A 27144-nucleotide genomic window follows, 5' to 3' on the forward strand; every position below is an offset into this window, starting at 1 on the left:
TTATTATGCAGTTTCGGATTCAGAGGCAACGAGCCTCTGAAATCCGAAACTGCATAATTTAAAAAAAAAAGTGCTGCGGCCATATTGCGCCATCTTGGTGCACCTAAGAGGGTGACGTCAGATATACCAAGATGGCAACGCCCATACAACGAATTACTACTGTGTTTCCCTGAAAATAAGACACAGTCTTATATTTTTTTTGGCTAAAAAAAAACACACTAGGTCATATTTTCGGGGTAGGTCTTATTTTTTTTTTTATGTACAACAATCCACACTTATTCATGTACAACAGTCTACATGTATTCAGGGCAATCAGGGGTGCCGTACCTTTCCAAGAGCAATTTGGTAACCAAATGCTGGCCAGAATGAGCGAAGCGCACTTTCACTATCGATTCCTCACAGGCGGAGTGCATTTGGTATCACTGCGTCTGTGACAGGAGTCGGCGCTATAGAGGAGGCATCGGCTTATGCGGCTCTGCTCCCTACGGTGCCGCCTTTCTTCCTCTAGCGCTGGCTGCGTTGGCACCGCTGAGTCTCTCCTGCCACTCCCGCGTGTCTTCAAGTTCCCCCTTATGCCACCACCGGCCCTGGGAATGGTCACAAGCAGGTCTTATTTTCGGGGTAGGTCTTATATTTTAGCAATTTCCAAAAAGAGTACTAGGTCTTATTTTCGGGGAAACAGGGTATATGCCCTAATATATAGTAATTTGTATATTCGGATATAGTAATTCGGATGAACTGCCACATTGACATAAATTTGTTGATTTGGCAGTTTGTCCGAATCCAAATGCACATCTCAATAATTATTCTTCAGTGACAGAACTCATGCGGTTCTGCACCTTTCCTCCTTCCTATACTGCCTCATATCCTTCCATTGTGTCAGTCTGAGGAGCAGAGAACTATGCCATTAATCTTGAGATTTCTTAACACTCTGGAGCACTGCCCTGAGATAAAAGCTCTGCTGTTGATCATGTAAAATGGCTGCCCTAAAATCCCCGCCGATGCTTATTGTGCACTTCCTCAATGAGACCGGCTGGCCGCATGGATGTAGACGTTAAGGCCAGCCGCAGTTGCGGTCATCTTAACATTTATATCAATGCGGCCGGCCAGCCGGTCTCATTAAGGAGGCGTACAGATTCAGAGCGCACTCCTAAGAAGGAAGAAAGGACAACATTTATTTTTTAAAACAATTGAAAGGATGGGGAAAAGTGAAGAAATAACGGTACTGTCCCATTCAATACAGGATATATGGTCAGCCTATTCCTAATTAATCTGTCCCATACTCTGCCGAATGTCACCATGTCATACACATCTGTGAGGATTACTGCACAGAAGTTCCCCAGCACTGGAGCTGCGTGACCTGTGTGGCAGAGATGCGGAACTGAATAGCACAGCTGAGGTGGAAGGGGGAAGGATTACAGAGTGCACCGCCATCCAGCGCGGGAGAGCGGCGGAGGGTGTTGTGATTGTTGGGGCTTCGGCTGCTCTCTGGATGACAGCGGGACAGCCATGCTGCTCCCTTCCGATGTGGCCAGGCTAATACTTGGTGAGTGACTGTCCTGATGGGGTTTCCCGGCCGCCATAGCTGCTCATATCTTGTAGCAGTAGCTGGCCCTCGTTCCCAGGGTCAGGCTCAGGTCGTATGGACTCGTCCCTGGAAATGTCACAGTTTTTGCACATTGATCAGTCTCCTTGTAATATTACTGAGTTATCAGGAGGCTGCTTTCAGCTGTTAGTATCCATTTACCTTGTGTTGTCTGTTATAAAGTTTTAAGGTGACTCTTCTCCAGATAACATTTAAAAAAAAGTCCCTATTCACACCATTGTGTTCCATAAACGCGTGTTGGGGGGAAAAAATGTGTTAATGAAACGCGTAAAACACGGGGAACGCACTTGGGGTGCCATTACTAGTTAACGGCATGCCAAATGCAGCTGATAACCCGCTTGGTTATCCTGCATGGTGAAGCGCACACAAACGTGTGGGGAACAAATTTGCTACATTCACTACTTTTCTTAGTTTGTCATTGTCCAGGAACCCACTGATCTCAATGGTGATGTGCAGGAAACACACCCGCAAATGTGCTTCATTGCTATGCTACGGCGTAAACGGGGACTTACCTGTCCTGCCATTTTCTTTTTGATCCCCGCTCTGTTGCAGAGCTGTGGTGACAGAATAACCTTCATCTGACACGTCTGGGAGTGTGGTTTACCTTGCTCCCCTGTCATGCTTTGCTTCCTTCCACCTAGCCTGTCATCATTACAGGACACACTAATAACACAGGGCCCAGTGAATAGCCCCACAGAGAACGCCGGGGGAACAAGTATCTTACACTACCGGAAGTGTCAGGTGCTGAAGGGTAGCTCTGCAACAGAGCAAAGATTGGTGGTGGGGAAGGTAAATACAAATCCTTTTGGTTCCAGGCTGAGCTTTTTTGAAACATTTTCTTGATTGTACATCACAGGATGGTAAAGTAGAAATTAATGAATGATACATTTTAGTTTTGGATAGAGCAGGGGTCAGCAACCTTAAACACTCAAAGAGCTATTTGGACCCGTTTCCCACAGAAAAGAAAACGCCAGGGGCCACAAAACCCCTTTGACGTCTAAAATGAAGATAACACGTCATATATAGTTTTTTTTTGTTAACCTTTATGCTATTAATAGCATGTATATGTGGGGTTAGTAACGTGCTGGACTCTGGGTTAACCTGAGACCCCGCAGAGCCCACCTGAGAGTGACCCTGCAGAGTACACCATAGATCCTGCACAGCCCATCTGAGACTCTCTATGGTGGGCTCTGCAGGTCGTCAGGTGAGCTGGTCGCCGCGGTCACTTTCCCTGTACCTCCTCCCAACTCCTCTTACCTGCTGCTGGGGCCTGACCTCCTCCACCCCCTCCCCTGTCACCTCTGCCATACCACCCTTGGTACAGCTGATACTCATGTAAGAGGCCCCCGAGACCGCCCAGACCCCTCTCATGGGTACCGGCCGTACCCCCCTGATGGCGGTGTTCTATCAAAGTGTGTGACCGATGACGTGGTCACACATTTCAATGCAATCCCGCCCAGTTTTCCGGCGGTGGAATGTGTGACCGCCAATAGGTGAAGCATTCCAACGCTTTTACAGCTGTTCCAGGGAAGATCGGCATCGCAAATCGTATGTGCAGGCGAACCGATCTGCGCTGGAACAGCTGATCAGTCCTGAAATGTCACTTCTATCCGACTCTGAGTGCAATCTCACATTCCACCCCACTCACAAAGTCGGCGGGGACCCTGCACTGCCGCATATTCCACCAGGGGGGGTGCCCCCGGACCTCACTGGGCCCCCCCACAGCCTCAGGCCCCAAGTCCCCAGCAGTAGTTCCGCCCCTGGACAGGGAGCCGCTGCAGAGGGATGAAAGAGCCACATGCGGCTAGTGTACCCAACTAAAACTTTTAGGGCTAGTTCACACCAGATCCAGTTGTGATGCAGCCTGTTGAGTTTGTCTGCTGCAACCAAAATACATCACAATGCTTTCCTATAGCATTTCTGGTGCTCTATCCACACCAGGGCAGTCCGTTCCAATGCAGTCAGAAATAATACTGCTTGCCCTATTTTAGCTGCATCGGATTGCACTGGAACACACCTGAAATCCCATTTTAAGCAAAAAAAAACGCATAAATTGTGGTAAAACGCATTGCAGCTGTGCAGACGCACGCTGTTCTGGTGTGAGCTGGCCCTTAAACATAAATGAGAAGCGTCCATTGTGAGTGGTTCAATCAGCATTTGAAATGGCTTAAAAACCATCTGACTTTAATATCGCTTTAATTCTTCAATATACGGCATGTCTCCCAAAGGGGGACTTCAGAGACAGTGCTCCACCGCAATGGATCTCAGTCCTGGACCTGTATAGCACCTAACAGAAGCTATATGGATTGGTTTGCTCCTCGGCAGTGCCTTGGTGGACCCTACCTGGACCTCACTGGAAGGAAGATGTGGGGATGACCTGGAATATACTTAGGGCACTAGATCCAGCCTGAGGCATGCACCTTGGCACTTAATACTGTGTGTGTGTGTGTGTGTGTGTGTGTGTGTGTGTGGTTGTTGCAGGGTGCGTTGGGCCTTTGTGGTAGAGCCCTGTCCCTGAAGACCACCTTCTGGAGGGATGCCATTCTTTGAAGAATTAACTCCTTGCCTGGATTTGTTTTCTTCTAGCAACTGTCGCTTTACAGGAGAACGTTAGCATTTTCAGCATTTTCAGCATTAGGGGCCATAAAATAATAATTATGATGATTTACGTTTACTTTAGACCAGGGGTCTCCAACTCAATTCACTTGGACAGATTTTCTCCTCCCATGTGGGCCACTTGCCAAATCTCATACTTCAAAACAAAATGTGACTATACGGTACCAGTGTTAATATCTGTGTGTATTTATAAAGTCAGTATATGTGTTTGTGATGGTCCCTTTGTATGCAGTGTCAGTATAGTCTTTTGTGATGGTTTGCGTGAATTGTAAGGATTTCTTTGAGTGATGTTGGTATGTGTGTTGTTTCTCTGTGTGTCATATCACTATGTATACATGTGTATATGTGTGCAGTTTTTTCCCCACAAGTTTTAATTTTAATCCTAGAGGACTCCACACACACAATAATACACAATAATGCACCCACCACAGAAATATACACACACAATAATACACACACAGCTTCTTGAAATAAAACAAAGAGCCCCCTGACCTGCTTAAATTTTTTTGCAGGGATGGGACACATTCCCTGGTTGTCCAGTCGGCAATTAGTATGGTCTGCACCCTTGGCTGGTGCGGACCTTAATAATCCTTCCTTTCGGTCGGTGCTCATTGAAGGCTGTCAGAGTGCATACTGTGCTCTGACTCCCACTGAGCACCGGCACCGCGAGAAGCAGCTATGCGGTCTGCATTTCTGTGTCAGGTACGTGGTCCATGACTGTGTGCCTGAAGGCCGCATTGATATTGGCCCATGGCCCAAACTTTGAGAGCCTTGGTTTAGACTAGGGCATGTAGGCCTGTACAGTTGGAGTCTGTTTAGGTTCCACATCTTTGTATCTTCTCAAGTGTGCCTGCCTTTAATCTTCCGTTTGTTTATGGGCACTGTATTGTGGGTCTAGGTCAGTGGCTGTTGGCTAACAAGATATAGGGGGCAGTCAGTTGTGGTCCTTGACATTGCCACATACCAGTATATTTAACTTCTTCCCGTCCGGCTGTTGTATTTAAACGGCGGGACAGGGTAGTGAAATCCGCTTGTTGTGATGCAAGAAATAATTTTAACCAAAACTGTATTTAACCGTGCTAAGAAGCGCTCCTCATTGGTTAGTGCAGCCAGGTCACTGTGCTGACCAACCACGATGGGGAGGGGTGACGGAAAAGCAGCCCGCTACACATGATATGGGCGTCTGTACATTGCATGTAAAATGTTAAACTTTGGTGATAATCGAGATGTCAGACTTCTGACAGTTAGTAAAGGATGATTGTACCAAGCAGCCTTTGCCATTTAACAATTCATTTTCCTCTACGAATTCCTAGTGAACTAGTTCTTAACTTAAGCTGGCCATACACCTATAGATTATCAGCAGAGTTTTTATGGTCAGACGGAAAAAGTGCAACAAATTCCTCCATCTACGCTAAACTGTGTGGATGGAGGAATCTCCCGCTGGACCAAGCTTCAGTATCTTGCTAGTCGGCCTGCTGGCTCTCAGAATACCTGAACAATCTGATTGGATGCAGGCATTGTTCAGGTATTTTGAGACATTTCTATTTTTAGTTTGTAAACTGTAAATGTATATGGACACAGCCATAGATGCTTTTTACATCTATCTATCTATCTATCTCTATATATACACACTGTAATTGTGCTTCACTGCTTTTAATCTCATCAAGTCTACAGGCCAGCTCAGGATCATAATAATTCTCTGTACCCAATACTTTCACAAGCTGGCTTATCCTGTAATTGATTTTTTGGTTGCACTGTCTGGCATACATATTCTCCTTGGGTCGATATCTGTATGCCAGACAGTGCAACCAAAAGGTTGTTAAAATATGACAGTAGGCATACCATGTGTGTTAAATAATGAAAATAACCTCCAGATTTCCTTTTTAGAAAACTGTACAGTAATACCTCAAGATGTGTTCTTATCTGACAGTGTTCTAGTAATGTGTTCAGGGTATTTCTATTTTGTTCACTATGATCTGTCATGGGTTCTTTCATTCCTATAAATTCTTGGCCTGTAAGAATCAGCCTCTGAAGACTTTTTATCTGATTTTAGGTTACTTGCAGCAAGAAAAGCTGTTCTCTACGTGCAAAGCCTTCATTACAGAGTCACCCCACCTCAAGGAATATGCAGAACATCACACAGATGAAGGGGCCATCCCAGGATGTCTTCTGGTAAAAGCTAGCACAATATAATGCTTGCCAGTCTTCTAGACTTTACAAATGTATTAAATGCATCTGAAGTTTTTGTTTACTGTATTGGACAAAATCTTGACCCAGTTTTAGTCTGATCCTAACCTGTACATTCTACAGCCCACATGACATACGGTATATAACATTATTACGATCATCTCAGATATGCTATGGGGGCATTTATCAATTCTTTCGCACGGCAAGGCTAAAGAAGAGCAGGAGACAGATAATGCAATAGGTTTACTACGCAGTTACAGCATTGGTCATAATTTCCTCCCTCAGCTTCATAAAGTAACTCTGCAATTCTCTGACTCTGACCCTGGCTATTTCTTAGAAATATGTCTGTTTACAGTTAAAAGCTGTCACATCTTTAGTAATAAGAACTGTCTCAGAACTTTTCAAACTGTAGCACTTGGCTGCCCAGGAATACAGATTCACAGGACTGAGAAGCAATGTATTTGATTTGTTGCGTGTCCATCAATAAATAGATGCATTTGGAGTGCCGGTGTCCATATTCTTATGCTTACCAGGACTGAGAACCTGTCGCAAAGACTTTGCTGAAAAAGAGGTAGTTTGATTTGTGACTAGTGTTGTATCACAAATCTGGCTGCCTCTTTTTCAGCAAAGTCTCTGCGGCAGGTTCTTATTCAAGAGATAAAACACTATGGGGGGTATTTATCAAAGCTAGAGCAGAGATAATCTGGAGTAGCTGTGCATGGCAACCAATCGGCTTCTCTAATCAGTTTGTTCAGTTAAGATTTCAAAATGACAGAGAGAAGCTGATTGGTTGCCATGCACAGCTGCGCCAGATTTTGTCTGCTCCAGTTTTGATAAATTCCCCCCATAGTGTTTTATCTCTTGACTGCCATGTAGCTTAAAGTGACACTAAACTCAGGAGTGAAATCTTAAAAATGCATTAAAGTACCCTAACTATTAACAAAAATGTATCTTATTTGTGTATCACTCGACTGTAGATCCTCAAATCATCTCTGAATTGGTGCTGACACTGTCCTTCCTTCTGGAGGGTGGCTATTTTTTGCCTTATAGCCCCTGTTTGTTGTAAAGTAGTCACCATTGCAAACTCACTCCTGTTATGTGATGTAAAGTAAACATGAGATTCTAGTCCATCATGGGAGTGAGCTTGAAGCGGTGGCCACTTTGCAACACACAGGGACCATGGGGAACAAAAGTAGCCACCCTCCAGAAGGGAGCACAGTTTCAGCACCAATTAACATGTTTATGTTAATAGTTAGGGTACCTGAATACATTTATTTTTCAAGTTTTAACACTAGAGTTTAGTGTCACCTTAACCTCCCTGGCGTTAATCCCGAGTCTGGCTCGGGAGTTAAGAAATCTCAAAAGAACATTCGATAATGCCATCAGAGGCTTGACAAATGTCATTCAAAATTGTCATTAAATTTTACCCTTCGATTTTGGAAAGAATTGAGTTCCAAAAATGTTTTTTTTGACTGCTCAGACAAAACGTTATTGAGCAGGGAAGAGTTAGAAACTCTGTCAACCCTTTTCCGCTATCCGGAGCTCCGTTGGATACATTTACTTTCACATTGTGTCCTGTTGAACATTTCAATAACACAGATTATTTTCTTTCTGCCCATATTTTGGATTTCCCCTCTCTTCCTGTCTGGTGTAACAGTTTTCCTAGCTCCCGTTTTTCCTATTTCATTCCTATAATCTTCAAAAAAGTATTCATATGTTCTGTATCTGTTCGCCCATGCCCGAGTATTTGTATTTTAGTGTTGGTTACTTTTTAAGGGCTTGTGTACTTTGTTTTCAGATTCAGAATTCAAATGTATCCTCACAAATGCAGCTTTTAGGTGCTAAAGATAAAGGTGATATACTTAATAAAACAACAAGGAAAATTGCCTTTACAATGTTCAAAAAATGTACATTATTCAACAAAAATATTAATAGATGTAATGGTGTACTGTGGAAAACTACCCTTGGCCTCAGAAGCTGGTATTTAAAATTACTTCTTGTGGGCATTTGGCATAACTGCCCACCAGTCTCTCGACTGGACCACAGCAAAATCCCTTTAGTTGAAAGATGTTTGTGGGTTATTCTGATGATCTGCCATTTATTTCAAATACCCCCCCCACATTTCCATATCTTCTTGTGCTTTGTGCTTCGGATCATTATCATTTTGGGAGCACCATCTCTGGTTCAACTGTTGTACAGATGGCCTTGCATTCTCACCAAACACACTCTGATATACACAATTCATAGTTGACTCGATCACTGCAAGCTGCCCAGGCCCTGAGGTAGCAAACCACGAATCTTATGATTTTTAGGTCTCTTGGAGGCTTCGTTTTAGCATCAAATGGTTTGGATTTTCGGGTGAATTGGTTTGGCCAGCCAATCCTCGACAAACTAGCAGTTGTTTTATATCTACGCCACTTGTAGATTGTTTTCCTTGCAGTCTAATTATTTGATATAATTAAGCAAACTTTTTATGTCTTGACAGACCCGAATCCATTCTCAAGCTTCTTTCTAAAGGTGCCCATACACTGCACGATTCTCGTACGAGAATCGCGGGAAATCCCGTACGAGAATCGTGCAGTGTATGGAAGGCGTGCGACCGTTTCTACTGTACGGTCGCACATCTTCCGTCAAACCAGCAGGCTAGAAAACCCGCCGGGAATTGTACGATTCTCGGCGAGTTAGTGGCCTGCTGGTTCGACAACTGCCGAACGGGCCGGTGTGCACACGCGCACACAGCCCGTTTGCAGTCATCTTAAGCCCGCCCCTCATTGCAGTCATCGTAAGCCCGCCCCTCAGGGGGGCGGGCTTGCGATGATCGAGAGTACGATCTGCCTGTCCAAGATGGGCAGATCATACGTTTTTTTAATCACTTTACAACCATCGCAAGACTAGGGTCTTGCGATGGTTGTACAGTGTATGGCCACCTTTAAGGTGCCCATACACTGTATGATTCTCGTACGAGAATCACGGGAAATCCCGTGATCGTACGAGAATCGTACAGTGTATGGAAGGCGTGCGACCGTTTCTACTGTATGGTCGCACGTCTTCCATCGAACAAGCAGGCTAGAAAACCCACCGGGAATCGTACGATTCTCGGCGAGTGAGTGGCCTGCTTGTTCGAAAACTGACGAACGGGCCGGTGTGCGCACACGCACACTGCCCGTTTGCCGTCCTCGCAAGCCCACCCCTCATTGCAGTCATCGCAAGCCCGCCCCTCGAGGGGGCGGGCTTGCGATGAGCGCAAGTACGATCTGCTTGTCCAAGATGGGCAGATCGTACGTTTTTTTTAAGTACTTTACAACCATCGCAAGACTAAGGTCTTGCGATGGTTGTACAGTGTATGGCCACCTTTAGGGCCTTTAACTTGACATAATGAGACCAGACCCAATATGTCTGAGGCTTAAATAAGATAGGTTTCACCTGGATACTGTCATCATTGGTACCTAATCTGGAACACTAGATTCTAATTTAATGGATTGGTGGTTACTGTTGGGGAAAGCTCCATAATAGGGACTTTGATGACAAAAAGAAATGTATCCAGGTTTTTGTCCATTCCATACCCTACTCAAAACAAAACAAAAAAAGGTTGGCCATACTCTGCTCTATTTTTCTCATTCAACCCGCGGGCTGAACGAAAAAAATAGAGCAGATTCATCCATCAACACTACAGCTGTGTCGATTGAGGAATCCCCTCTGTTTGCAGAGGGCCGCTGTCAGAATACCTCGACATAATATCCTGGTCATACAAAGATTTTCCGGCCGGCTCCTTTGATCAGCTGTCCGAGGATGCCGGCCAAAGGGGCCGAATTTCGTCTGGTTCTTCAAGAATCCTCTGAAAATTGCACAGTGTTTGGACACCTTAACAGTGTTTTATATGAATCAATTCAAAATTCTTTTAGAAATGATGTACATTAATGCATGCCAACAAAACATAAACACCCATGTTCAAAAATTATGATCTGATCAGAACAGGGTTTTGAGTACTTCTTGAGTACTATAGTGAATGCTGTGCCAAAGCCCAAGTGTATTTTTAACTAGTTATTTCTGACCAAATAACATGCATCTCTCTTGTGCATTCTCTTGTTTTCTAGTCCCTCTTTGGAAAAAACCTGATAACAATCTTGAATGAATACGTAACAATGAAAGCAAAGGGTGAGTAGAGAATGCAGACTTTAAAATGTTTTGGAACCAAGTTTTTTTTTTTTTTTTTTGCCTGCAGTTTTAGTGCTTGATGCTTTGACAAGATTAAGTCCATTTATGTTATATTGTTTAAACGTTTCTTTAGGAGTCCTCTGGGTTCATAGTGTATGTTAATTCGTACACTCCCCCCTGCCGCACCTGGAACGCAGGCACATTAATGTCTGCGTTCCAATCTAGTGCGATCTGCAAAAATACTGCAAACACAATTTTTACAGAACGGGGGCGTGGCTGCGGTGCCATTGACTTCAGTGCAGTTCAGGGAGCCGGCCGGCTTGCGTTCCAGAGGCCGAATGCACTGGAACATGGAGTTTGTGGTGTGAACTGGCCCTTAAGCTCAATTAAAGTGTATCTAAAGCTGGCCAATCACTTACAGCTTTTCTATGGTCAGATTAAGAAAGTGCAACAGATTCCTCCATCTACGCTAAACTGTGTGGATGAAAGAATCTCCCGCTGTGCCAAGCTTGAGTATCTTGCTAGTCGGCCCCGCTGACTCTCATAATACCTGAACAATGCGTGCATCCAATCAGATTGCTCAGGTATTTTGACAGGCAGCGGGGGCCGATTAGCAAGATACTGAAGCTTGGCCCAGAGGGAGATTCCTCCATCCACACAGTGTAGCGTAGATGGAGGAATCTGTTGCACTTTTTCCATCTGACCATAGAAAATCTGCAGATAATCTCTAGGTGTATGGCCAGCTTTAAGCCAAAACCTCCTTCCTTTTTTTATTTGTTATTTTCTTTTTTCAAATAGAGTAAGAAATTATTAGGCTGGGTTCACACCTGGGCGTACGGAATATGCGTGTTTGCCGCGCGTTTCGTGCCATGCGTTTTTACTGCGATTTGCGGTAAAAGAAGCGCGCAACAAAAGCACGTTTCCGAGGGCTATCCGGCTGTATCCTAATGGATACGCGCGGCAAATACGCCCCAAAGAAGCTCTTGTACTTCTTTGGGAGTAGGGCGTTTTTCAGCGCGTTCCTGTAAAACGCCCAGGTGGGAACCATGCCCATAGGCAATTATTGGTTTTCACATGTTGAGCGTTTTTACAGCGCGTAGGAACGCGCTGTAAAACGCCCAGGTGGGAACCAGGCCTTAGACTCCCTGTTTTAACTGCTCTGTGCCCCCTCTAGTTATTTTCAGTTTCCCCCTTTGTCCTGGTAAGCACTGAAAGTGAGGGAAAATCATACATTCTAAGTTGTCACCAGAAGACGAATAGGGGGAAATCTTCCAATGGTGACACCTGTTCTGATGACAACTATCTTAGGATTTTAATATTTTTGGAGAGGTTTATTTTCATTCCTTTTGCTCTACACATCTTGAGGTAAAGGGAAATCTTCCCAATGGGATACAGATTAAAAAAAAAAACTGATAGGGGTTTAACTATTCCCTACTCTATCCAAATGTGGTTACATATGTAATTATACCTCTGATAATGGTGTCTGTCAGCGCTTGCATTCATGTGTGGCGCCTGTAGTTATATTTTTAGATATATTCTTTTATTTCTACCTTTTATAATAACTTATTATCTTTTGTTAGAGAATGAAGCAGATCTACCATTCATGATGTCCTCTCTGTGGAAGAAATTAGACCTCACCCTGTCTCAAATCAGGTATGAATGTATTACAGTATTTAACAGGGATACTTTTTCCTTTAGTAAATGTGCTGCACTTTATCATGAATATTCTATGATTTCCATATAGCAGAGATAAGTAAATGATCTTCAGTAAAGTTTCTTGGAGTTGTACACAAATGAGAGCCCTTTGCTCCTTTATAGTACTTCTGCAATTTAATAAAGGCTTTTGAGTGACTAAATATATATTGTGTAGCTTGTACCTAAGACCAGGCAAATCAGTACTTCAGTTTTAAATGATCATTTATGGGCTTTACACTAACCTTTTGCATGTTTAATTTCTAAAAACTAGAGCCATAGATCCTGAATTGCTCCATGGAAAGAAAATGGACATTCTGAGCTTCCTCTCATTTAACACAAAATGCTGCTACATCTTAACACATTTGCTTAGGGAAGAGAGTGTTCAAATCTATTTTACATTTGATAAGATCTGCCAGCACAATACAGGCAGGTGTTAATTATATTAAAATTAGCCTGCCTAGCTCCCCCATGCATTCCAGAGGGAAATTCAATACAGAGAAATGTTTTTCTTTTCAGAATAGTAGGCATCAATTTTGTTATTTTGTATGTTAAATGATGTGAATGAGAACATGTAACAAATATAAAATGGGTAATACGCCAATTTGGCTGCAAAAGTGGAGATACAGTTTAAGCACCGACCTGCCAGCAGATGTCTGTATTCTGTTGTGACTTCCACTGTTTTACTTTGCTTCAGTTTGACGTTTTGCTGCTTAAAGTGACATTAAAGTGGTGGAAGAACTTTACTCGCCTGCACACAGTCCAGACCTCAACTAGATAGAACACCTTTGGGATGAATTAGAGCGGAGACTGCGAGCCAGGCCTTCTCGTCCAATATCAGTACCTGACCTCGTAAATCCACTTCTGAAAGAATGGTCAAACGTTCCCATAGACACACTCCTAAACCTTGTGAACATCCTTCCCAGAAGAGTTGAAGCTGTTATATCGGCAAAGGGCGGAGCCAACTCAATATTGAACCCTATGCACTAAGACTGGGATGCCTTTAACGTTCATGTGTGTGTAAAGGCAGGGGTCCCAATACTTTTGGCAATATAGTGTATATCTACTGCTAGCAAGCAGTAGATATATGCAAAAACATTTAAAAAAAAATAAAACGCTAAAGGCAAATCGGTAAAAACGTATGTCGGTACCGCTCGCTCCCGTCCGTAAAACTCAGCTTCTCGAGCGGCCGTGCAGGAGGATGTGTTCAGCGCATGCACAGTCCATATCGCCGCAGGAGAGCTACAGGGAAAGTCGCAGGCAAGCACTGTTTTTGGTATGTATGTTTAGGAGATTAACATGCGACTGTGTATATAATTACATTCAACTGATTCAAAATCCCAACCTGCTTGAGAAATGTCAGCTCTGTCCCCATCAACCACCTCAGTGACCTCTTCATAAAACCAAGCCAAATTCTTGAGAAGGGGTGATGGCATTTAAATTTGTTTTGAAACAGTTGCCACCTTTCTTTGTGTGCGTAGGATGAAGATTGGTTGCATAAATCTGTAGGTAATGAAGGGTAGAACTTAAAAATTGGGAACACCTGACTGGCAGCACATGAACTGTTGCAGTATAGTGCCACTATATGAGCATTTTAATGGAGCATTGTGGAAGTTGACAATTGATTGTAAACTGTTTTTCTTTTGTTTTCCAGGTGCATGCAGGAGTCTGCGGCATTTCAAACTAATCAGAATGGTACGTGAGCACTTTAAAATTGTTTAATACCCATATTGGTCAAATAGGCAGCAATCTGTGAGTTAAAAAATATTGCATCCCTCTATACCACAGTCCTTTGAAATATTTTCTCCTCTGATAAGTTAGCAAATAAGTGTAAACGGGAATGTAGTGCACAGTACACATCCTTTCTATATGTAAGAATGAAAAATGGAAGACTTAAACACAAGGACAGACTTTTTAGGCACCTAAACAACCAATTAACCCCTTGCCTACTGCCCATTGTAAAAAATTGGATGGATGTACATGTACGTGTTTTTTGGGGGGGTTTTCCCTAGCGGGCGCCCCACCAGCTTCCCTCCGGGAATTTGAACAGCCATTGCTGGCTGTTACATACAAGCGTTCGGCCGATTGCTGTTGTGATCATGCACCGTGCGCGCCCACTGCTGCTGCTGGTTATCCCTGGCACCGCTGTCCCCCTTGTAGGCCCGGGATCAAGAACACTGGCACAGCTCTTACTAGTACTGAGGAGGAGGAGAGATCGGCATACTCCCACCACTGATCTCTCCTCTCTAAAGGCAGAAGTGATGTGTATTACATCACTTACGCCTTTAGCTGTCATTTCTCTGGCTGCTATAGCCAGAGAAGAAGCTGGTGAAGCAGATCTCTGCCAGAGAAGAAGCTGGTGAAGCAGATCTCTGCTTCATCAGCTTCTTTAGGGGTCCCAAGGTGACAATATGGTTCTTAACCTCCCTGGCGGTCTTATTTATTTTCTTCCCTTTTTTTTTTGTTCTATTTTTTCTCGTTATTTTTACTTTTACAATTCCCGCCGGTTCCGCCCCCTTGCGACGCGGACGCTCGCAAGGGACGGAACCCGAAAGGCGGATGCCGGCATCGGCCGCAGGAAAAGCGTGGCTCGAGGGACAAGGTAAGTAACGCTACGCTGAAATCCCGAGTGTGGCTCGGGGTTACCGCTTATGGTACTAAAAATTAACTCCAAGCCACACTCGGGATTACCGCCAAGGAGTTTAAAGACCTCTGATGTCTCCATAAAGAGGACCTGTCATTGTACACTGAGTGTTCAGATTATTATGACCACCTGATGTTTGTAGGCAAATTAGCTATAATTTTGCACTGAAGTTGCTGGAGGGACAGACCATTATAAATGGGGAAGCAGGTTGTTTACTACGACAGTAGAAGTGATTTTTTTCTGAAGATATGGGTGAACAACGTGATTTAACAGCCTTTGAACGTGGGGTGATTGTTGGCGCTCGGAGCCATGGAGCGAGTACGGAGAATGGAGAGTGGCAAGACTGGTACAAGACAACAGAAGGGCAACACTGCAGTGTCAGATTCCTCACATTACCTTTCAACATCTCGTGGAGTCACGAGGCGGCCCAACTAAGTCATCTTGTGGCCCAACGAAGTACTGATGGGGTGGTCATAACAATCTTGCCACTCAGTGTATATTGGCTATCACATAGGGGACTTTTAGCCCCCTATGTGATAACAGTCAAGTTAAGTGTAAAAGAAAAAAAAGTTTAAAAATTAAAAAAAAAACAGTCTCATATTAAAAAAACACCCAAAAAAGTTTTAAGTCCCCCACCCCCACGTGCACACACATATAAACGTAAATACGCTTTGGGTGCGCCTACGTGCAAAAACAAGAATTACAGCACACATACTACATACATACATAGAATACTGAGCACCATCCCTCTGTATACCTCCTTAAATAAGCACATCCAGAATATTAATGGATGTGAATAATACAAATATACTGTAAAGTGGGGTTTTTGCCACTGGGAGGTGATATACTAACTGTAACAGAAATATTTATTGGACAAGAGATGTTTTGGATGTTTTTATTTGAATGTTTTGTAATAAATTGAGATACTAACATTTTAGTTGGTCGTTTGGGTACCAAAAAAATCCGTCCTTGTGTTTAGGACTTAAATATTATGTCTGAGATGCGGTACCCTCTGGTCATTTACCACATTTTCCAAGTAAATGGAAACGGACAGCGCTTTGAATAATGATCCGTTGAATGCAGGATTCATTGGTATCTGCCATAGCTAAAGGCAGATATGTGATATGTTTTACCTGATCACCGGTAACTTTAGAACACATTGAGCTCAGATCAAACTGTATGCTGCCCACGCACTGCAAAGCACAGCCTAGAAGTCAAGGGAAAGGCACAGATCAATAGACTATAAATGTTTTAACTAAGGGTACCATTGCAATCAATAGTTTTTAAAGTACTCCAGGCAATCAAAAATGAATCCTTGCAGTGGGACTCCCCCCATTATGCAGGGGTTAACTGCTCATTTTGGTCAATCAGCTAAGTAAAAAAAACAGCAATGGTGCAACTACTGATATCTTTAGAGGAAACCAATTTCTACACATTGCTGCCATAATTCAGTACAGGTTTAAAAAAGGGTATAGATAACAACTGTTGAAGTGTGTATACATTTTTTTGTATCCCTCTGTATATATCTCATCTTTATTATGGGACCTGCTTTCTGGTGAACTAATTACCATGATTTTTATTTTTTTTTTTTCATTTTTTTTTTCTTATACTTTGTCTCCTCACAGCCCGTACGAGAAAAGGGATTAATGAACGAGTACGTCAGAAAATGTTGACCTCCCCTCTGGCTGTTTCAGGTTCACCGTTGTTACATCCTGTGGCACATCAGATCTCTACGCCTGTACTAGCAACACAATATATCCTTTGCCCTATAAATACCCCAGGTACTTCACAATCAATCAGTAGCATGTCAGCCAATGGGTCATCTGCTGTGCCAAGCAGCAACCTTACCACCAGCAGCAGTGAGTATTTTTATTTAATCTGTGTTGTACAACTGTATTCACTGACCAAAGTCTGTTAACATAGATCTATATTAGACCTTTTCTCTTATGAATTAAAAGCCATTCAGATTTCTCATAATCCATTAATATCTCTTGGTCTAACCTTATTTGCAATTCATTCCCTCTTGAACCACCAATCTGAAACATAATCTCACTCACCAATTGGAAAAGGAGTTTTATAACTCTCCCTTTCCACATCTCCAGCTGTAAGTCAGCTAACCTACTGAAAGTAATGTGATTCTCCTATGTATAAGATATATTGTATCTGTTACGCAGGGAGGCAGAGTGGTTGCAAATACTGGGCATATTTGTAAAAGGATGTCAGTGATGGCAGCCTCAGTATTTCTTTCATGAAAGGTTTATTTAATGTAATTCTTTTAATGATGAAGAATCTAAACACCTGTATGCATTCTGTAAAGCCCTTTTAAAACTGAACTATAGACTGTCTGTATGACATGGTTTGGGCATTGCCTCAGTTGAAGTTGTCGCCTCTTATTTTCATCCATTTGCATGGCCTGCTAAATTGGTGTGTGTTGGTTGTTGTGGGAGACATTGGCATTCAGATTAAGGTGTTAGATATTTATTAATGTTTATTGTTTTACTTATTTGGAAGAGGCCCAGATCTCTTCATTGTTTACGACCGTGGTATTTTTCTTATAGTTGTGGTAACTACTCCGACTACTTCTGTAACTTTAACCCCAAAAAAGCTGCCAAATACAGCCACTTCATCTCCAATGAGACGCAAACCGTGAGTTTATTTTGTTTACACTATCTGTGTTTTGGTGTGTTTTCTTTTTAGCTATGTACAATTATCAACTCTTTGTACTGTTACAGAGACACTCAGAGGAGAAGAAGAATGGCACCGATAAGCGGCTCAGTAGCAGAAAGAGACATGGCAGCAGACATTGATTCCATTCAAGGCCTTATTGAGGATGACTTTCCAGTAAGTACATGGGTACTTAAGGTGTGTTTGTGTTTATATGTATGAATAATAAAGAATAGCAATTTGTACTGAGGAAGTAATGAAACCACTTGGGACTAATAATAACTAGAAATGAGGAAGTTTGCAACTAAAATCATCTGTTTTCCAGCAACTGGTTATAGAAAATGCCCGGGAAAAGATCTTGAGTAACAAATGTCTTCAAGAGAAGTTAGCAGAAAACATTAATAAGATCCTTGCAAGGTAAGAGGTGCGCGTGTGTTTATATTAACCAATTAAAGGTGATGCTTACCTATGTGAGCTGTATCTGCCCAGTGTAGATTATATATACTTTTGGGAAGGGAAGCTGCTTCCACACAGAGTACATGTGCAGGAAATTAACAAAGATTTGTATTAGGGATGCACCGATACTAGTATCGGTGCCGATACCGAGTATTTGGGTGAGTACTCGTACTCGCCCAAATGCTCCGATACCTAGCACGAGTACTTCCTGTATCAGGAAGCCGGGCTATGCATCATTACACGCTGCCCGGTTTTCTGATTGGCCGGGAAACGCTCCATGCTCTCTCGTCACTTGTGATGAGAGAGCATGGAGCCAATTTCCCGGCCAATCAGGAAGCCGGGTAGCGTTTAATGACGCTCTGCCTGGCTTCCCGATTGGTCAGGAAGGTAGCAAATCCGGAAGCCGGGCGCCGTGTAATGACGCAGCGCCGGCATTCTGATTGGCCGGAAAGGCGGCGTCATGCTCCCTCGTCATCTCATGAATCGTAATATTAAGAAACTGACCTTAAATCATTAGTTTGTATTGCTTTAGAAAAAATGTGACCTGTCCCTTTAAGAAAAAGTATCGGTAATTGGTATCGGCGAGTACTTGAGCAAAAGTATCGGTACTCGGTCGTAAGTGGTATCAGTGCATCCCTAATTTGTATAGTTTGTTATAGAAACCTTCCGGTAAGTTTTTTACATGTATGTGTTGTTTTTCAATACATAATCTGGTCCTTTATTGTATTTTTTTTATCAAAGTGATTCTGCTGCACAGACCTCCAAACAAGGTGATGGCACAGCTGCTGAACAAGATCCCTCCATTGACGAAATTCTCGGCCTCCAGGTAATAATTATGCTTGTTAAAGCTGAACTCTGATATAGGCAAATATTGTCTAAATACAAGAGACATGTGAATTTTTATTAGAATATCAGTGTGCTTTGTGTATTTCTTCTGCATCTGTTTGCTTCCTGTAAAAAAGACTGTTAGTCACTGCATCTCCCTCCTGCAGTGTAACTGGTCTTGTATCTGCCCCCTCCTATAGTTATCCGCTGGCGGATCTGTACAAGTGATGTGTAGCACAGTAATGATGTTGCCACTACTTTTGCCAGGCAGTATAAAAAGGCATTTGGTACAGACAAAATGGATTTTTCTTTCTCAACCATTGAGGAACACAGGAAGTCATATACTGTCAGCTTTTACTGCCGCCTACAGGATGAATAGACACTGGACAAGTCCAGGATAACCTCTGCTCTCCCAGCGTACACCATTTCTTTCTATTGTCCTATGAGAATGGACTTCTTTCTTCGGCTCTAGTTTTTTTTCCTTTTTATTTTCCTCTTCAAGCAAGATTTCTGTTAAATCACTGCTTGAGCTGGTCTCTACATGGCAGCTACCTGTATTGGCCTTTCCTTAGCCTGAGTGTGGAGTGCTGTACCCGAACCCTGCTGTACTGAACATTTCACAGGTTTCAATCATTGATGAGTCACCTTCCCACTGCTGCTGTGGCTTGCAAGAGCCACGTGGAATGCTGTTCTTCGGTCTACTACAGCCCAGCTTGATCACCGTAGGCTGTCTAACCCTACACCTGCCCCCAACAGTTAGGTTTGTTAGTACATGATGCGTTGACTCGTACCTTGAGCTATGTTGCTTTTCTGCCTTGTGGGCTCAGTACGTCTGATTCTAGACACACAGGCCTGTCCCGCTGTACTGGGTGACAGCTCACACTCCACTTACATCTCCGGTGTTGCTTGCAGCATGCCTATTAAATTGACCAATGTTTGCAGCTGGGAATATTTTCCTCTGCTAGTCTTTCCTAGCTCCGTATGGCTTGACTGCCTCCTTTATGTTAAAAAGTGGTCTGTCACCTCTGTGGATCTGGCAGTATTCCAGCCCAACAAACTATCAACCATGCCAGTGGAGAACGCACCTATTTTTAAAGGCCCCCACCAACAAGCAGCTGGATGCCCTCTCTAGAGCCTTGTTCACTCTGGCAGGCGTGCTCTAATTTGTGTTCCCTGTAATCTTGATCTGTCAAACTTTAACTGACTTGTCTAAAGCTGGCCATACATCTTACAATTATCTGCAGATTTTCTGTGGTCAGATGGAAAAGGTGCAACAGATTCCTCCATCTACACTTAACTGTGTGGATGGAGTAATCTCCACCTGGGCCAATCTGTTGCACTTTGTCCATCTGGCCACAGAAAATCTGCAGATAATTGTAAGTTGTGTGGGCACCTTAAGGCTATTAGAAAAAATCAAGTCACTATGGCAGTTTATCCTTGGTCATAGAGCACGTATAACTAGGGCTGCAACCAACTCATCGATCAATAATGAGAATAGTTGTCAATTATCCGATCAAAAAAATAATCGGCCAACTAATCGATTATGAAAATAATCATTAGTTGCAGCCCTACTTATAACCCATTCCTGCTGGCTTCCCATTCTTTGATCAAGACCTTTGTGCAGGGTATCTTTCATGTGGCTCCTCTGTGATTCCTTGGGATCTGAATTTGGTTCTCTTGACTCTTCAAAAACCACCAATTCAGTTCATCAGAAGGATATCTGGAGTATGCGGTGCAGTTTTGGGCACCGGTCCACAGAAAGGATGTCCTTGAACTGGAGAAAGTCCAGCAGAGGGCGACCAAACTCATAAAGGGGATGGAGGATCAGAGCTATGAGACACGGCTACTAAATTTAAACATGTTTACGTTGGAAGTAAGTAGATTAAGGGGGTCATGATTTTCATGTACAAAATGTTCAATAGTCATAGCAACATTAGCAACAAACTCTTTGAGATTAATTCCGTAACAAAGACTAGAGGACACCGCCTAAAACTGGTAGAAAAAAAATTCAAACACAAGGGGGTTCTTCTCGGTCCGCGCGGTTAGGGTCTGGAACTCGCTGCCTCAAGCAGTGATTTCAGCAAATAGTGTGGAATCATTCAAGAAGCTTTTGGACGACTTCCTGAGAGACTGAAATGTACAAGGGTACAGGTACTCTTAAGAATGAGAACACTCATGGACCTATTCCCACACACACAATAGGTTGGACTTGATGGACTTATGTCTTTATTCAACCTAAAATACTATGTAACTATATTTCCTCCCATTGCCTGGATGTAGTTATGGCTGTAAAAATCTGTTTCTCAGCCTCTACTTCCTTAAGAAAGACTGACTTTCTCCTTCTTATGTCGCCCCATAAAAGTGAACCAACTTTCTTGTTCCACCATTTCTTACTGGATCAGGCAGACCATTATTCAAGCCTATGGTCGCAGATCTGTGAGTGCCTTTTGGGTATCAGGCTACTGTTTCCCAGATTTGCAAGGCTGCGAATTGGTCCTCTTTCACATGTTTTCTAAGTTTTACCAATTGGATGTTTAAACTTCATCTAATGCCATCATTGATTGTAAGATCCTTCCGGTGTCTCTTTGAGCTGCAGGCAGACCCTAGTTCTGTTGTTGGTGGGCATTTTAGCACTTTGTTTACTATTGCCCACCCCTCAGTTGGACTGCTTTTTGATGTTCCAACAGTATATGACTTCCTGCGTTCCTCAAGGCACAAAAGAGAAAATAGCATTCTTGTAATCACTGTAAAATCCTTTTCCTGGAGCCCATTAAGGGACACTGGAACCAATCCCTTCGTGGTCAGGCACTTGGTACTGCTTTGCTAGAAAACTGAGGAATACTGGGTGCAGGAGGTGTTATCTTGGGCAGGTCGGCATTATTTATTTTTTATGTCACTGTCCATTTCTCCTGAAGGTGGCAGTATAACCTGACAGCATATGCCTTGCTGTGTTCCTCAGTGGAATCCAAAAAAAAGGTTTTTACGGCGTTTTTTCTTTTATAATTTACCTTTTTGGCAAAAGATGTGTGTAGTTCTAATTTGTGACAAATAATATGTCTTTGATGACATAAGAGGTTATCCCTTAGTTTTGTATGTCATCTTTCAACAGGGAGGAGAAATTCACATGAGTGAAGAGGCTATTCAGGATATCCTTGTTCAGACTGAACTTGACCCAGACTTTCAGGAGCTCTATGACCTGTTTGCCTGTGGTAAGTATTATTCCTATATGGGGAAAGCCATGATGATGTGGCGCTCCGATGGTCAAAACTAGGATTTTTTTAAAGGCCAACTCTGGGCTATATTTTTGCCTATTAAATGTACCCATTAAATCAATCATCCGCTCTGGTTGTCATACATGCCTTCAATTCTGAGCTGTCCTATCCAGTATTTTTCACCACAAGATGTCCTAAGTCTACCAGGTTTGGTCACTTAAACAGTCAGCTGTCCAATCACTTCCTTATGAGAGTGATCTAATAGATTCCTGATGTCTCCTAAAGAGAGCCTATTACCTGCATTATACTAGCACGTAGGGAGGTCATCTGTCCCCTTGTCATAGCAATTAAGTTAAGCTTATTAATACGTAAGTAATTGACAATTGTTCCACACATATTGGGGATTGTTAGCCCCCTATGTGATAACATTAACGTAACATTAAGTTACCTCCCCCACCCCCACATACACGCACATATAAATACGCGTCGGGTGTGCCAAGGCCCGAAAACGACAATTGCGCAGCACATGTTACATATAACTGCGAATATCGGAGTGCAAGCAATAATTCTAGGGCCATTAATCATTGACAACACTAAACTGATGAGCGATAAAAGCTTTTAAAGTGTTGCCTATGGCCAATTTGGGGTATTGTAGTGTTTTGCGGTTTCGTGGGTACAGGCAATTTTAAGGCTTGGCATGTTTAGTGTCTATTTACCCGACGTCAAGCAAAACAGCTGCCTTTGGGATGTGCGGGATCCCTTGTGTGTCCCTGTGCCTTTTAAGGAGGTTGGGCTTCCTCCTGACAAACCTGCACCCAATTTGAAATCTTCTGCCCCCATGTGCTCCAAGATGGAGACTCTCATAGTTTAGAGTTAGGACCGCACTATAAGAGGTGCCTTGGCGCGGCTCTGCGGCTTTCACATTTTCTGCAGAAGACGTGTATCCAAACCTCTGTTATTAACCTTAGTGGTGAGACCAAGTTGTTTTACATGCTGGTTTGTGAGTGTGCCATGATACCTTTCTACTATTTACCCGACGTGACCCCGTCTTTTATATTTTACCCAAAAATTGGGTAATAATAAATGTTCCATAATTTAATATAGGGGAAACTGTTTTTTTCCCCCCCCCCCAAAATGTTTTGTGATTTTTCCTTAATATTGTAATTTAAATACCACAGAAAGAAAGCTGTATCTGTCCCCAAAAAATGGTATAAAATTTATTTCAGTACAGCGTTGCATGACGGAATAAATGTCATTCTAAGTACCGCAGCGCTGAATACTGAAAAATGGCCTGGTCAGGAAGGGGGTTTAACACCCCGGACTTCAAGTGCTTAATAGAGGTTTGCTTCTTATAAGCATGTTTTGTAGTGATTTTGCTGTTAATCTATTATTACTTTCCAGTTTCATCCAAGGCACCAAAAAGTACTGCTCGCGACCCTTCATCTCAAAATGTTGACGCTAAGACGAGTGCCAGTGAGAAGAGTAAAAAACTGGATGATGGTCGGTATTTTTTTTTCTTCTTTTTTTTTTATTAGTGCCCCTTTCAAGAGAAGTACTAGGTAGTTTTTTTTACAACAATCATAGTTTCCTGTATGATTTGTTTTGTGGAGAAGAGATTTTGATACAAACATAAGTCACCTTTTGTACCATCATTTTTGCACCTCTGCAGTCTGGTCTGTCTTTTTCTGAAATAGAATTGGTGATTGTAGTTTTCTATTAATCTGATTCTCACTGGAGACAGAGGAAGACACGGGATGATGCATAGTGATACTGAATGTGTGCTGATTATTAGAAGTGCTGTGCTGAGTGTTGTTTAGGCATTACACTATGTAAATATGTAATATATAATGCAGCAAAATGTCTTTATTTAAAGTGTATGTAAACGTGCCTTACATGTATGCAGTTTTCTTAAGCAAATCCATTTTTATGTGCAGACGTTTCTTGCCTGGAGATCCTTCACATGGCCACTGAACTGCCTATGAGTTCCCTCTATATACCTGATAGGCAGCCCAATGGCTAACTGAAATGATATGTATGGCAGGCTGGCAATGCTAATTTTGGGGCAGCAGTTTAACATTGTCAGCCTGAAACAGGAAGTTCTGTTACTGCTGGGATCTCTAGATAAGAAACTTTGCAACAGATTCCCAAAAAATTATGAATCCATTGAAGCATGATGCCAAAGATGGTGAAAATAGGTTTTGAGTTTACATACATTTTGAGAATATGATTTCTTGAAATCCTTATTTCCTTACTATGTGTCATATATTTGCTGATCCAATGCCAATGCACCAGAAATATATGTTTTTTAGAGATACTTTTGTTTATATTTAAATTTATAGAACAGAACAAAACTGCTATCAAATAAACAATTATACAGAACAATTCTCTGTTTCATAAGTCTATCAAATGGGGCATCAAAGAATATAAGGTTGCTACAATCAGGTACAGGGGAAAAAAAGGTGTTAAAGAAAATAACAGATCAATGTATAACTACCTCATCAGAAATCTGAGTGGGAAGTGTGCAGTTCGATCTTGTCCAATGATCCCATACAAGCTCAAACTTTGCAGGTGTATCCCTTAGGCTCATAGGTGAGCTGATATAATGGCAAATTAGAGTGTGAGAAATGTATCCACTCGGTCACAGTAGGTAAGCCAGAAATACTTGCTGAGCTTCAACCACAAACAAATAATGCAATAAATGAGGAAAAATACATTTGTATTATATCTTGTAGGATATATTAAAATGACAGGCTATAATAAAAATAGGCCCAGAATAGACAGTGACGGTTTCTTGAATAAACATTGGCTGTTACATAATATAGTTTAGAAACATTGTTGAAAATGATCTGCATTTATTATTTATGCAAGTGCTTCTATTGTGTTTTTGAAATTAAAACTTTTTTATACTTTTATATATATATATACGACCGTATCATTTGTTATCTAACATGTTGGCTAATCTCTTCTTGCAGTTAATTGCAGAGAGCGGGCTGGAAATAAAATGGATGGTTGTCTAAGGGAAAGAGAGACTGATAACTCCATCTTAAATGACCTGTCTGAAGCAGAGTCGTCTCTGAAAGAAAAAGCAGATGGCAGCAGCAATTTGCAACAAACGTGTGTAAATGAGACCACCACTTCAGGGAGTCCCAAAGTCCAGAGACAGTCTTCTGATTTAGTTCTCTCCATTGAGAGTTCTGATGACACAGTAATGCAGATCAGCAAGGAGTCACATCAGACTGTATTAGAGGCCTCCTACACACAACCGGAGGATGTTGAAATGGAGATCATTTCTCCAACAAATGAAGGCACAGATGATTGCTGCTTCATTGTAGAGGATGTCTTACCACAGACTTTAGTAAATCCTGAGAAATCTGGACTAACAAATATGTGTTTAAGGAGCTCGGAAAATGAGGAACTTACAAAACTGTCCACCAGTGAGGGAACAACCAATGAGAAGCTTTCAGACAAGTCACAACAGGAGTCTAATAAGACCGTAGCAGATTTACAGCCATCAACAGTTGCTCCCCAGGATAGTGTCCTGTTTATTTCAGCTTCGGCTCCAGCGCTGAACTGTCCTAGTGCACAAAATGAGAAGGATCATCAGTCAGCTGAGACCTCAAAAATAAGTCATGTGAATAATCTTTGTCATGATGCAAAAGATAAGCAAGGGAATGAAAGTGACTCTGGAGCAGCTATTGAAAAGGAGGCCGAATTGCAAAAGCTTACTGTGACTATTGCCCCTGCAGCATGCCATGGGCAGAACAGCCTGGGACCAGATATTGAGCCTTATAGCGTTGATATCACTGTACCTAGTAGCAGCCAGGCAGTTATAGATCCCTCTACTATTGTGACGCTCGACATAATTACAGAAGACCTTCCAGAAGAGTCAGAATTACATAATGCAGCAACAAGCATTCATGAAGAAAACTATCCAACTATTATTTTGTCACCTTTAGTGAAAAATAAAGAAATTAGGATTGGCCCGTCACAAAATAGTTCATCTGGAGATTTTGTGGAGCCTTCTGTTGTGGGAGAACAGTGTCAGCTGCTGGCTACATCTACTGATGGTTTAATGAACACCAATAATATTTCAAATGGAGATTGTACTGTCTATGCTGTCTCTGGGACTTCTACTACCACTGATGGCGGTGTTATACAACTGATGCCGACCTCAGGTTCAAGCTTTGCACCCCCCAATAGCCTTTTTATAAGTTCATGTGTTGCGAGTAATGTTACAGCCAAACAGCCCAACATCATGATGATGTCAAATAGTTCAGCTCCTAATAACAGTCAAAAACAAGCCGGCCTTTTCCAAACGCCTCCTCGGCCTGGCAGCGTATACACCGTTGGACAAACCATATCGCCAAAACTTTCTAAAGGTGAGTTTCTTTACAAATCGTTTGCTGCTTAGCTTTAACTGCTGAGCTGTACAGTTACAATCCAGTAGCCGTTTTAAAAAAGAGTAATTATTTTTGGATGTCAAAACAAAAATTCTTTATTTTTTGAAAGATGTGGGGAAAATTAGAACTTTTGTTGGTTTTAGTTGCTATCTGAGGCTCCATTTTTACTCTGTTTATGTCCTGGTGACAACAAATTTACCAGACAGGAAGTGATGGACAATCTGTAAAAGGAACACACAAATAAAAAGCTGCCCGGGGTTCTTGCATTACCATACTCTATTAGCCCCTTAGTGACACAGCTTCAGAACATTTTTTAGTTCCTGGGACCGGACCAATTTTGCCATTTTTGCTGTGTTTGTTTAACCATAATTTCCATCTTAGTCATTCATTGCACCTACACATATTATATGCTGTCTTTTAACCCCTTCATGACTGAGTCCCTTTTTCCATTTTTTGCACCCATGTTATATTCCACATTTTAGGCCTGAAAATGACTTAAAACCCCCCCAACATTATATATTTTCTGAATGCCAAGACCCTATAGAATAAAATGGTGGTAGTTGCAAATTTTTATGTTGCGCAATATTAGCGCAACTCCTTATTAAACCCCAACATTTAGTGAAAAATTTAATTTAATGCCCCAAAACACAACAAAATACCAATTTTTTAAATGACATATAAAAGATG

At 42.3% G+C, this 27144-nt stretch overlaps 1 protein-coding gene across 1 annotated transcript in view; it reads left to right on the forward strand.

The window, feature by feature from the left end:
* Nucleotides 1–1414: 1414 nt before the first annotated feature.
* Nucleotides 1415–27144, forward strand: part of LOC108786848 (protein NPAT) — a 40122-nt gene continuing 14392 nt past the window's right edge. The window contains exons 1-13 of the mRNA XM_018556236.1: nt 1415–1546; nt 6276–6394; nt 10504–10564; nt 12145–12217; nt 13911–13951; nt 16526–16759; nt 17459–17546; nt 17633–17741; nt 17890–17981; nt 18762–18846; nt 21955–22054; nt 23459–23557; nt 25030–26436. Coding sequence (XP_018411738.1) covers nt 1510–1546; nt 6276–6394; nt 10504–10564; nt 12145–12217; nt 13911–13951; nt 16526–16759; nt 17459–17546; nt 17633–17741; nt 17890–17981; nt 18762–18846; nt 21955–22054; nt 23459–23557; nt 25030–26436 — 2545 coding nt within the window. The 5' untranslated portion in view covers nt 1415–1509. The remainder of the gene's footprint in view (nt 1547–6275; nt 6395–10503; nt 10565–12144; nt 12218–13910; nt 13952–16525; nt 16760–17458; nt 17547–17632; nt 17742–17889; nt 17982–18761; nt 18847–21954; nt 22055–23458; nt 23558–25029; nt 26437–27144) is intronic.

Source organism: Nanorana parkeri, unplaced genomic scaffold, assembly GCF_000935625.1.
Source record: "Nanorana parkeri isolate BGI_ZX_2015 unplaced genomic scaffold, ASM93562v1 scaffold229, whole genome shotgun sequence".
In the NCBI taxonomy this organism is placed as follows: domain Eukaryota; kingdom Metazoa; phylum Chordata; class Amphibia; order Anura; family Dicroglossidae; genus Nanorana; species Nanorana parkeri.